This window comes from Anser anser, assembly GCF_964211835.1.
Source record: "Anser anser genome assembly, chromosome: 21".
NCBI classification, from domain to species: domain Eukaryota; kingdom Metazoa; phylum Chordata; class Aves; order Anseriformes; family Anatidae; genus Anser; species Anser anser.
In genome coordinates, this window is record NC_139742.1 from 2,748,123 (window position 1) to 2,760,168 (window position 12,046).

Sequence of the window (12,046 nt, forward strand, 5' to 3'; positions counted from 1 at the left end):
CTTGGATGCTTGGAAGCGAACGTCTCCATCCAACCTGTACATGCCTGGGAGGCAGTCCTGAGAAGAGCTTATACCACAGACAAACATCTGCTCACAGGCCCAAAGAGTAACTGCTGGGCTTCAGAGCCCACCAAACAGCCGTAACCATTGCCCAAGGAAGGTGGTTGTATTTCATGGCCCTGAGACACAGCACGTCAGTACTGTCACTACTGACATACGGTGTCTGTGACACTACTGACACAGTATGTCAGCAGTGACAAAATGTAAAGCAGGTCTGATTCTGCTGAGCAGCAGCAAGCACTCGCTAACATTGAACAGCCAGAAAAATAATCTCTCTGGCTGCTTTCTCTTGATTTCATGTGCTGGGAATGAACACTGATAACTCTCATGCTTAGAAAGGGCAATTCTTGATAGAAATGGGAGAGGGGAGATGGGAAATGGGAGGGAACTGCCACAGAAAGAATGCCTAGTAAAACTGCCAGTTTAAAAACACTCCTGGTGGACTTTGCTCCCTTGTCTTTACCTTGGAGCTCTTTTGACTCAATGGGCAGCTCTTCCTTCTCTACTGTGTGACTTGAACCTGTTCTGCCTGTGCTCTTTGTTTTCTAAGAGCCAATGGCTCTTCCTGGGCAGCTTGCCTCAGGCCCTTGTTTGTGCTCACACATCCATGTGATTATTCATGCATATGAGGAGATACATTTCTAAATGATTTATTTTGTTTCTTCCAGCTTCTGGAAGAGGTTGAGCCGTCTGATGAGTAAAGTCAATCCTGAACCAAATATCATTCACATCATGGGCTGCTATGTTCTTGGAAACCCCAATGGGGAGAAGGTAAGAGCTTCCTGGGTCACCTCTCTGGGAATGTCTGCTGAGTAGCACCAAGTCCAGGGAGGGAGCAGTCACACTATGCAGTCGAAACCTTCCTTCCTCTTCTGCTATGTGGAACATGCTGCGTCCTATCGCATGAGTGGCTGTTAATGGATGAACCGCCTGTGGATTGTGCCGTCCCCAGAGGGCAGGGGAGGACTGGTTGGTGACATGCAGGAAGGGACGGGAGCCAAAGCCTCAAGGGGGGAACAGTCAGTCAAAGCATTTAGTTTATTTACTGCTGAACTAGATGTTTTAAAAGACATGTAATGGAACGTTTTCTAGAGGTAGGGAAGAAGGATGAGCAATTCTGGATGCCCTAGAGTTCATCCTTGTTTTCAGCTTCTAACTCTTGATACGTTTTCCTTTCAGCTATTTCAGAATCTGAAAAACTTAATGAATCCTTATAGGGTTGCCTTTGAGTCTCCACTTGAACTATCAGCTCAAGGTAATTTCTTTTCTGTACAGAGAAATGCATCTTCCTGATCAGCCTACCTCTTTTAGTGGGCATCTTCATGAAAAAGCAATTTTGAGCTCTGTTAAGCCCTGTTGTGATCTTCCTTTTGCTTGCAGTTTCCTTTAGTGTAGTTCATTTGCTGAGCCTGGTTTTCCCCTTGCAGTTCTGCCACCAGTTTGTTCCTTGCAGTTCTGTTCACAGTTTAGCTATCCTATTGTGCCTGAAGCTGCAGAGCCCAGGCTACTGGAAGTGGCAAAGTATCCTGAATTGTAGGCTGCTTTCCAGTCTGAATTTAGGAGATTCATCATTTCACTAGGGTATGTGAAGTTCTTGGGAGAGATGCACATACGAGCAGAACCTTTTCTGTGACCAAGCATGTGCAGGGGTTTCTTCTCCAGAGAACTCACACCACTGGTACCAAGCAGGTTGTCTCATCAACAGGTGTCTTGGATGGAGCCCATTATAGCCATTCCACCTCTCAGTCCACTTCGTTGTTTCTTTGTGTTTTTTTTTTTTCTTTCCTGTAGTTTAAGATATTTCAAGGGCTATAGAGGTTTTTCCTGTTTTGGTTAATGCAAGTATGGGTGCAGTTTCACAAATGACGTGTAGTTGACGTATTCTGAAGTTGCCTGTGTTAATTTATCTTTGCCATAGTCCTTGGTACTGTCTTCTCTCGGATGAAAACATGCAGCACTAGGCTGCTGCACGTGGATCCTTCCCGTGCTGCTCACAGCTGGCATCAGCACTGACAGGTTATTCATAACTCCCACTTACCACCCCTAGGAATGTACAGTAGCTGAGCACGTTAGTACTGTGCAGTGTTCTCTGCGTGTCCTGCTGAGGTTTGGTTGCACAGATCCCACAGCAAACACGATTGTACATGTATACCAAGAAGCAACTTGCAGGGAAATTCCTGGTTTTATATACAACCCAGCAGGCAAGGCCGTGGAGTCAGTGCGCATGCATTTAAGCAGTTGATCTTCCAGGAGGTTGGGCTGAAGACTACGTCTGAATTTATCCTGTTGATCAATCTGGGACGCGCTAATAGTGTAACCTCTCTAATCCTTCTCAAAGTCATCTGAAACTAATCTTAATCAGGCCTCACAAGCGAAAATCTCTTCCCTGAGCCCTGAGTCCAGGGTTGTCTGTCCCTTGTGTTTTCAAATGTAGTCATTGCCTCCAGTGCCAGCCCTGTGCATGCTGTTCAGCCTGCAAGTGCCTTGTGAGACCCCCTCAGTCAGTGGTGCCAGTGGTGCAGAAGTTGCATTAGAGTGTGCTATTGAGCTTATTGCTGGGAGAAGAGACAAATCTGCAGGACAGAGATAGCTTGTTAATGCTAATTCTCGCCTTCCCCATCTCCCTGCAAAAAAAAAAAAAAAAACCAACAAATTTTTGAATTTTCAATGTGAATTGTTTTAGTGTTTCCCACACGTTTGTACAATGAGTTTACTCATGGTTTGTAATATTCTAAATTCTCTGTGCAATGTTGCCTCGTGCAGGCTGTTGGAGCTGTTGTCTGATACTCTACAGGTCCCCCCTTCTGCAGTCACTGCAGAGGTCAAAGTCTGGAGCCAGACTCTATGTTCAGCTCCCACCTCCATGGACAGACCTTGCCAGGGGATTATGAGGAGCCTTTCAGGGTTTGAGGATTTCTAAAAAGACATTTGCTTCTCGTGAGCACCTTCACATGCCCTGGGTACATGCTGCATGTCAGTATTCTCCAAATGAGGCATGTAGACAGGTTCTCTTGTGCCCCTACCTGTAGGTGTTTTGGTTTATGGTGCTGTGGCCTGTCTTGTCTCTCCTGTGCTGCAGGGTGTAACTCCTCTGCTTCATCTCTTTTCTCCTAGGTAAGCAAATGATTGAGACTTACTTTGACTTCCGCCTTTACCGCCTCTGGAAGACCCGCCAGCACTCTAAACTTTTGGATTACGATGACATTTTATGAGCTGGAGAAGACTTTGCAAGAAGTTGTTGATCACCAGTGTCCAAGAAGTCATGCTTATTGCAGAGAGACTTTTTTATTGGCACAGGGAGCCCTTCAAAGCCCTACAGGAGGCAGCAGAGCTAAAGGGAGGGAAGAAGGAGCCCTCAGAAGTGTATCGGGAGGAAAGTCTCCTGGGTCAAGAGAGACTGGAGGGAAAGGGTTTGACACCTCACTCGCCTCAGGTCAGAGCCGTGGTGTCTCAGGAGGAGCTGTGTGAAATGAGGACAGGATGGAGTTCCTTGCAGAACTGAGCTGTTTTGGGTCAGAATGGGCCAGATTTGATTCCAGGTCCTTTTAAAGACTTTTAAAGCTCAGGTTTTCTTACAAAAAAAAATAAATAAATTACCCATGCACTACAATGAGGAAGTGACCAGAGCACAGAGGAGGGAGGGTTTGGTACTGATGGGACCTTCTGTGCTTGGGGGATCTCGGAGAGCAAGGACTGCTACACCTACTCCTGCAAGCTTAGATCAAGATGATCCAGTTTCAATGTGAATATATACTGGAATATAGAATTGAAGTCTAACTCTTTTTGTTTTGTTTAATAGAAAATAAGTGCAATTTTTATAGAGAGGGGGGTAAAATCTCTCCCAATATTTAATTAGTTAAAAATAACACACCAGTAACCAATAGATGAGGTATTTTTGGTCTGCTTGAAAATATATTCAAAATGGTAATATATCTTCTGTAGACATATTTAATCACCAGCAAACATGGTTTTAACATAACTTAGCAGACCCTGCATGTCTGCTGCATTGATTAATCTGGTTTGGTTCGTTACTTTCAGAGTAGCTGTGTTGCACTAATTGTATGTGCTCTCACGAATGTATATTTCTCCTCCAGTTAGCCACAACTTTGTTACTTTCTATTTTGCTGCTTGCAAAACTATGTGACTTTAGTTTTGCTGAAATATTTTAGGTTAGGAATACAGTGTCTGACTGGCAAACCTCGGTCAGGTTCTCTATGGTATAAAAATGAATTAGAAATTAATAGCCATGGTAATTACTTGTTCATGCCGGTGTTTTGCTATGTGTTGAGAGATGAGTTCTCTTTCTAGTCTGCTGTGTTGAACAGCGAGGTTACATGACCACCGGAAATCCTCCAAGGAGACTGAGGCATTTGGAAGAAATGCTTCTTGAAGAATACAGCCCGGGTTTGTAGCATGAGTTTGAATCTTCCCTATGTTCACTTGATTGCAAGTTGTTTGTGCATAGATCACCTCTTTTTCCAATGCTATAAAGACCTGTTTGTTGGTCTGAGCTGCTCACATCCCTTCCTGTGTAGGACAAAGTAAACACAGAGCTTTGTCAAAGCAGGTGTGGTTTGAGAACCCAGATTTGTACTTGATATTTGAGGATATATTTTGGAATATATTTACTTCTTGTTTGTTTAGGGTGGGGGTTGATTTCTGTTTTGGGATGGGTTTTGTTTCGTTTTGTTTTTTTCATCTGCAACTCTCCTGTTCAGAGGATAAATACTACTTAGTCTGTGTTGGTCACTAGCTGTTCTGGGAGGTTATACAATTTATTTCTTATATAAGTGAAATGTACTGGGGAATAACAGGGAAGGATTACCTTGTTTTCCTCATTTCCTGCTATCTAAATTATTTCATTGTGAAGTGATGGCAAATACATGTACAAATCTTGTTTTAAATACTTAGAAAAAGAACTAGCTGTTCTGACCTGTAGAGTACTCCTTCCCTCTGTGACATGTCTGTGGTTGTAATTTTGGGGAGCAGGTCCCTGGCTAGAACTGCTGAACCCTGTACATTTATAGCAGTTTTATAGCAAAGCTTTTGAAGAAACATTGTACATATGGTAAGTAAGGAGAGGAATAGGTGGAGAGAGAGGCTGGAGCCATTGGAAGTAACACATTGAACCAAATAGCTGTGAGCTGTTTCCTCCCCCTCTGGTTAGGAGCTGTTAGGAGGCTGCCCCGCGCCTGCTGAGCTGGCGTGACGATGGGGAGGGCTGGTACCTGCACCCCGTCCCTGGCCAGACTCATGTTTTCCAGATCTGTAGTGAAGGGAATAGTCAGCAGAGACCGATGATTTGGGGAAAAAAATGACAGATATTAAAAAAAAAATAAAAAATTCTGTTATTTAGCATGGTAGCTTCCACCAGCTGTGCTTGTGAGAGGTGGGAGCCGTAGGTACCAGAAAGAAAAGTCATGTGTTGTTTAGAGGAGATGGTAGTGGCAGGATGAAAATGCTGAAGCAAAACTCTCTCCCTTTCTAAAACTCTCTCCCTTTCTGACCCTTTTACCTCCTATGGTTATGCTCCTAACTGGAGACAAACAAATTGTTCTTCCTCTTTCTTTTCTAAAGTAAAATCCCAATTCAGTGAACTTGGTAGCATGAATGTAGCATTGTGGAACTATTGAAAATCTTCTATAACTCTGAAAGGGCCCGTTTATATATCCACTTCAGTGATTTATCTGTAGAACTAGTGTATATCTATTATCACTGACCACTTGTAGAACTTGGGTTGCAAAGTAGAAGGGTAGATTGTACAGTTGCATAACTTCTGTAGGAAGATGTATGTTTGAATGAACACTACGACTGTTTTACTGGTGCAGTTGACTGTAGTACAAGTATAATGACAATTAATGCATTTCTCTCTTTTCCAAAGATCTATATTCCACATAGTTTGTGATGTTTATGACATGAGCGTATTATTTCCTTTGTAGCATTCATTTAACTAAAGAGATGAAATACTCTAAAAGCTGTGATGGGAAAGACAATAGAATTTTGGTGTTTAAAGTCTTCTGTGCAAATAGTGTCATTGAAGTGTTAACCGTTTTTGAAAGAGGAAAAGAAGACTTCTTCCTCTTTAACTTGTTGAATTTTTCAAGTGTCTGTTGGGGAAGGAAGGGATCAGCAGAGGATAGGCTGAAAAAAAAAAATTGTAAGTATTTAAACTGTAGTATTATAAATAGAGCCTGTAACTTCCTCAGTTGGACCAGCCTGTAAAAGATGACCTCTGTGCCATCAGTGCACGGCACGGCACAGCCAGCACGTCCCCTCCGCAGAGGTCAGGCACCCGTTCTTGCACGCCGCGCGCCTGTGCAGCGGCTTCTGTTCAGGGCAGCCCCCGGCAGAGCCTGGAAGGCACAGCTTGCCTGCAGGGCGCTCTGCCTGGGGGAACTGTGGCTGCTGAGCACACAGGACAATTTGTCCTTCCACCGCTTCATGCTTTTCCAGCTTTGAGCTATCTGCTGTTCAGATGTGACTGTCGGAAGCCCTAAAACAGGTTTGCTCACACACAGTAATTGCTGTCTAAATTGGAGCTTACCTCTAATAAGGATAATTCTAGTGAGCAGTTTGCGGTTGAGCAGGTGAGCTCATGCTAACCATCCCTGTTAGAGGATCAGCAGCCCTTTTGCTTTGGGCTCTGCACCGTTATGTGCTGCCCCACCACGGCGGGCTGCCTGGTGTTACTGCAGCTCCTGGGCAGTCTGGATTTGCTCTTAGCAAGGGCAGGAGAAACAGGGACACCAGTTTAACCCCGAGAAAAGTAGATTAAATTGGGATGGCTAAATCGTTTCACCCCAACCATGTGTGAGAGCTTCTGCTCTTCTTTCTGTGAGGCAGTGCAGGATGTCACCTCTAACCCTTCTCCTTGCCCGATGAACATCAGCAGAGGGCTCTTCTAGTTGCAGTGCCCTGGGCTGGGATCATCGCTTCCAGGAAAGGAGAAAGGGAAGCCCCAGGTGCGTCAGCTGCCCAGTCTGGTGCTCCTCGGCCAGGCTCAGGCACTGGAAGCAGCTGCTGACGGTGTGGTGCCTGCAGAGAACATTCACTCTGCTGTAGAGGCCTGGGGGGGGAGGCATCTTTTTGGATGTGGCACTTGTTTTACACAAGGTTTCCTCTTGGAAAAGGCTTTTCTCTTTTCACCTCCATTGTCTGGGAAGGAAAGGAAAGAAGAAAATTCAGTTACCTGGGGGACAGAGGAAAACTAATACAGCTTTTGGCACCCCTCCTCATGCTGCAGCCACCAGCTTCCCTTTGCAGCTGACCTCCAGGCCTGGGATGGGAAACAGGAACTGGCAGATCAGCCTTTTACTGTGTTAAGTAAACAGAAAAATCCTTATAGCTCTAGTGAAACATCTGACTGCAAAAGGCAGCCAGCCAACTCTCCCTGTCCCTGTGTGAGGACTCTGCTGTCCATAACTGGGGACCTACCCACTTCTGCCTCCGAGTGCCCCAGGAGCAGCTTGAGCCACGTCTCATGGCCTTGGGGAGCTCTGCTCTGCCTCCAAGGAGCACTGCTTTGCTGAGGGGACTCTGGAAACGAATTTGTTCCTTATTCCCCAGCCTGGACTTGTCTGAAGCTCGGCACCGGTTTCCTGCTCCAGTGGCTTCTGGACAGCATGCATGTACATGCTTTCACACCATCTCTTCACACGCAGTCACGTTCCCCATGCTCTGGGGGAGACTTTCCTCCTCAATTGCCCTCGCTTGTTCTGCCACATGCAGTAAAGCATAAGGCAATGTCACCGTTGTCGTCCATGCGGTGTTAGCGTCTCTCCAGCTCTTGGCACGCATCCATTTTGCAAATAGCTGCTGTTGTTTCAGGACCCGACTGTGTTAGTGACCTGCGGCTGGGAGTTCCTGTTTCCAGGGCTCTGCTGGCAAAGTGACTGCAAATGCTGCTTTGTCACCTTCAGGCAACACAATCGGGGCTAGCTGAAAGAGGGAAGAGCTGATTAAATAGCTTGGTGGGACCTGAAAGGGGGAGTCTGTCCTTAACCCCAGCCCCGCCAGGAGGTGGAACAACAGGCTCGTTCTGCTTTCTTTGTGTCCATGTAAACATTCAACCCATCAAAACCCAGTTTAAGAGTGACACATACATTACTAATGGTCCAGGATGTGGTATGTTACTGTGATTTAAAAAAATCCTTCCGAGGCTGTTGGCAATTGGCATGAGTTGCCAGAACATCAGAGGATGTGCTGGACTGTGTCATCCTTCCCCGAGCAACCCAACCCCACTGCCAGGAGCAGGAAGCAGATTTGCAGGTACACGTTCAGCTGAATCACTCCATACTCGTGGTTTTGCCATAACGTTCCCTGGAACTGGTGATACAGACAGACCTTCCTCAAGGATGCCAAACAGATATCCTCCCCGGGGATTTCCAAGCCATCTGTAAAAAAAAAAAAAATAATAAAGTTGTGATCCTGTATCTTGTCCCACCGGTCACAGAATATCCGTGTCTTTCGTAAAACTGTTTTTTTTTATTTCTCCATTGTGGAAATACAAGCCAAAGTCAACTGGAAACTGTTATAGCCTTGATGAGAAGTCAGCTTGTAAAAATAATTGTTTACTGGAGCTGTGAGTAAATGGGTGGTTTAATGACTATGAACCTGGCTGTAATTGTCATTACTCCCAGGTAATCAGTAAGATATCAGAGTTTGCTGTCTATCTACAATCCCAGTGATAGCTGCTTTGATTCAAAAACAAATTCTGCCCAACATACTGCCAATCAGTGTGGAAAACATGGAAGACTGGAAGTAACAAAATTATGCACATTAAATGTAAATAATCCACCTGAAGGGAATCTAAATTGCATTTTTCCACAAATGTTTAGTAAACTTTAAAGAACATGACCTAGTAAATTTTCACATTACTGTATTGCTTTTAGAGTATCCTTAAAATTAGTCACTCTGGTCTTTCTTATCAGCATCCAGATGAGCTGATGGTTGATCACAGCAGTAGTGGCCCTAGACATTTTCCCAGGGACCCTCAGGCAGCCAACAAAGCCCAGCTTTTATCCTTCCTAGCGGTGTAGCCCTTCGTTTGAGTCACCGAGTACGTACAGCAATAACCTGCTAGCACCGCACCTCCCCTGCTCCCCGGGTGTCAGTGGGGTTTTTGTGTGTCTGAATGTCCTCTTCCTCTCGTGGCTGTGCGTGGATGTGGCGCCTTGTACACGTGGAGTGTTTCTTACCCGGGGAAGCGGAATTGCAGCAGTGCTAAGAAGGCTGCGGCAACTGGCCAGGGACCGCTCGCCGCTGCGGTCACGCTGGCCCTGGCTCAGGACCAGCACACCTGCGTGCAGGTGGCATTCAAAAAGCTTCAACAGAAAGTGGGAGGTTATTTTATTGGAGTTCCTTTTCTTTCTTTTTTTTTTTTTTAAAGTGCTAAAACTCAGTTGTACTGGTATAGTCTCCACTAGAAGGTCCTGCTGGTGCAGAGCTGGGAATTCAAGGGCAGTGGCAGGTATCTTTGCCCTGACATTCGAAATGCCCTAAAAATATCTCAGATATGTACAGCAAAGCAAGGTGCTTTGAGTATGGATCCTGCTCCCCTTGCAGCACTTGCTGAATGAGACGTTACTTTATTAGGTGTTGAGGTGGGGGTACTGAAGAAACTGAGTGAGCTTTGTGTGCCACATCCCAGGGCAACGGGTTGGAGTTGTACCCAAATAAGCAAGAAGGGGCTGTAGTTTTTCCGCTGTGTGTTTCCTGTTGTTTCTGACCAACACTATTCCTGGAACTGGGTGACTTCAGTTGTGATGTCAGGCGACAGCCGCAGCAAAAACTGCGCTCGCAGGGCTGGGAGGTCAGCATGCTTTTAATATCTTCACTATTTCCACTGAGTTCAGACACCAGTTTTCATTTCCAGTTCTTCCCCCCAGCTGCGAGCCCTCACTTTGCTATTGCAGAGCTGCTAGTGAAGGCCGCTCGTCGGTTTTCTGAAAAGAAACCCAAATATGTGAGCAATGAGTGGGAAAGGTAAGCGTGCAGGCTTTGAAAACGTGGAGAAGGATACTTTATGTCCTGCAGTGCTTTTAAGCTCTGAGATACTTGGGCAAATTATGTTCATCCAAATGAGAAAATGAAAGAAATAAGTGTGGTTGTCAAAATAAGGGGGGAAAAAACAACCCCGAGTGTGAATAGTAGTTGACCATTTGACAAATCCTGTGCAGATGAAACATTCTGTGGGCTAGCCGCCTTTGCTCTCACCCGTGTTCAGAGGGAGCTGACAGCACCCTACTGCTTTCAAAACCAAGGTGTGTAGGAGCAGTGAAACACCGATGCGTTCATCTGTGCTCCTCTGCACCGCCCCAGGCGAAGCTCCGCGAGAAACCGGCCCCCGGCGTGTCCGAGCAGCTCGCGTGTCCCAGCTCAGCTGGGAGCCAAACAGGACAGGTGCACGAGGGGCTGGAAACATCGGCCCCTAGAGAGCCTCGAGGCTGGAGAGCTGAGCTTCAGATGTGCTGGTTTGAGGCAAAAACTGTCTGAATGGAGAGGTTTGTACACGAGGATTGTAACCATTGAGCTCTCAGTGGGCCCTGCACCAGCACTCTGGCTCCTTGGGGAGGGCAGAAGAAAGTTACTCCGAGGCACTGCCCCGTTCTAGATGCAGTTTCTGGCTGGCTCTGTGGTGTCTGGGCACGAGGCAGCCCTGGCTGCGATGCAGGAGACCTCTGCCATCTCTGCTGCCACTGTTAACACGTTTCTCTATCTGCTGCTTTGTGTATGATAACCAGGTTTCAAATACATGAATGTTTCTAGGCTTTAAGATGTGATTTAATAAAAAGAGACATGTCTGGGAAAGCAGGTCTTATCTCTCTCTCTTTTTTTTTTTTTTATTTTTGTTGTTGTTCTCTGGCTGAGTTCATAAAACCAGGAAATGCTATTTGGCAAGTGCATTTGCTGTGCCAGCAAATGAGGGAGAAACAGGCGCCAGGCATTTCTGAGTGGCAGCAGCGAGGGAAATGCTGAAAACTAAAGAGCAGAGCTCCGGAGGTGCAAGAGGCCAGGATGAGTGCTGTGCCCTAGGGATCAGCACGGCATAGGGCAGGTATAACGGGAGAACAGTAAAATCTCCCAATGCTTTAACAAGGGACCACCTGAGGGAGGCAAATCCCGTGATGGAGATAGGATGGAGAGATTCAGAGCTCCAGCTTCTGAGCTCTGAGGCTTCCAGCTCTGAGGCTTCGTGAGTACAGACTGGAGCTCTGAGTAACTTCCCAAGCATTCAGCACTGCACCTTCTCCTGCAGGAAGGCCGATCTCTGAGCACCATCCCATAAACAGAGGCTTGGAGAAATTCAAGGGAGGCTAAAAACCTGATAGTCCTTCTGGGCAAACCAGCTCAGCTCCAGGAGCTAGTGACTGGCCCTTCTCCGCCAGGACATTTTGTGCCCGCAGCACGCCGTCGGGCCGTGCCCTCACAAGGGGAGGCCCTGGGCAGCCGGCATGGTGGGGTAGGAGGGTGCGGGTCCAGAACAGCGGGGCAGCAGCTCTGCAGATTGCTGCAGCCATGGGGTTCGCCTGTGTGACAAGGGAGCAGCACGTGCAGGTGTGCAGCGAGGACGGGTCCCTGCTGCCAGAGGTGCTTCTCCCACGGGGCTGAGGTGGGAAGGACCCACTTGGGCATCGGATCCCAGGCAAACCCTACTGCTCGCTGCGTGTCTCTGAATGAAGCACATCTCCCAGGAGGGCAGAAGACCTTGAATTCACTTAAGTCACTTTCTTTGTCCCTGGTCTGCTCAACTTCCAGAGTAAGTAGATCTGGCTTGAACTTCCAGCTACAAGCTTTCCCTTTTTCTCCAATGCTGAAAGTCACCTGCACATTCCCCTTTCGGTAAGCACTGTAACTGTAGTCCCTCTTAGCACAGAGACAGAATTAAACAGATTGGACCACTCCCATCCTTCACTGCCGTCATTTAAGGCACTTTTCTTCAGCTCTGGGATCTTTCAGTATTCATTTCTGCACCCTCCCCATTTAG

General features: G+C 46.7%; 1 protein-coding gene across 6 annotated transcripts in view; it reads left to right on the forward strand.

Annotated features, from left to right (window-relative positions):
* NSMF (NMDA receptor synaptonuclear signaling and neuronal migration factor) overlaps window positions 1-10,869 on the forward strand; it is a 50,373-nt gene extending 39,504 nt beyond the window's left edge. For all 6 annotated transcript variants that reach the window (XM_083807294.1, XM_083807296.1, XM_083807295.1 and 3 more), the window contains 3 exons: window positions 729-831; window positions 1,240-1,315; window positions 3,175-10,869. In XM_083807294.1, the coding sequence (XP_083663420.1) occupies window positions 729-831; window positions 1,240-1,315; window positions 3,175-3,272 (277 nt within the window). In that variant the 3' untranslated portion in view covers window positions 3,273-10,869. The remainder of the gene's footprint in view (window positions 1-728; window positions 832-1,239; window positions 1,316-3,174) is intronic.
* Window positions 10,870-12,046: the final 1,177 nt, after the last annotated feature.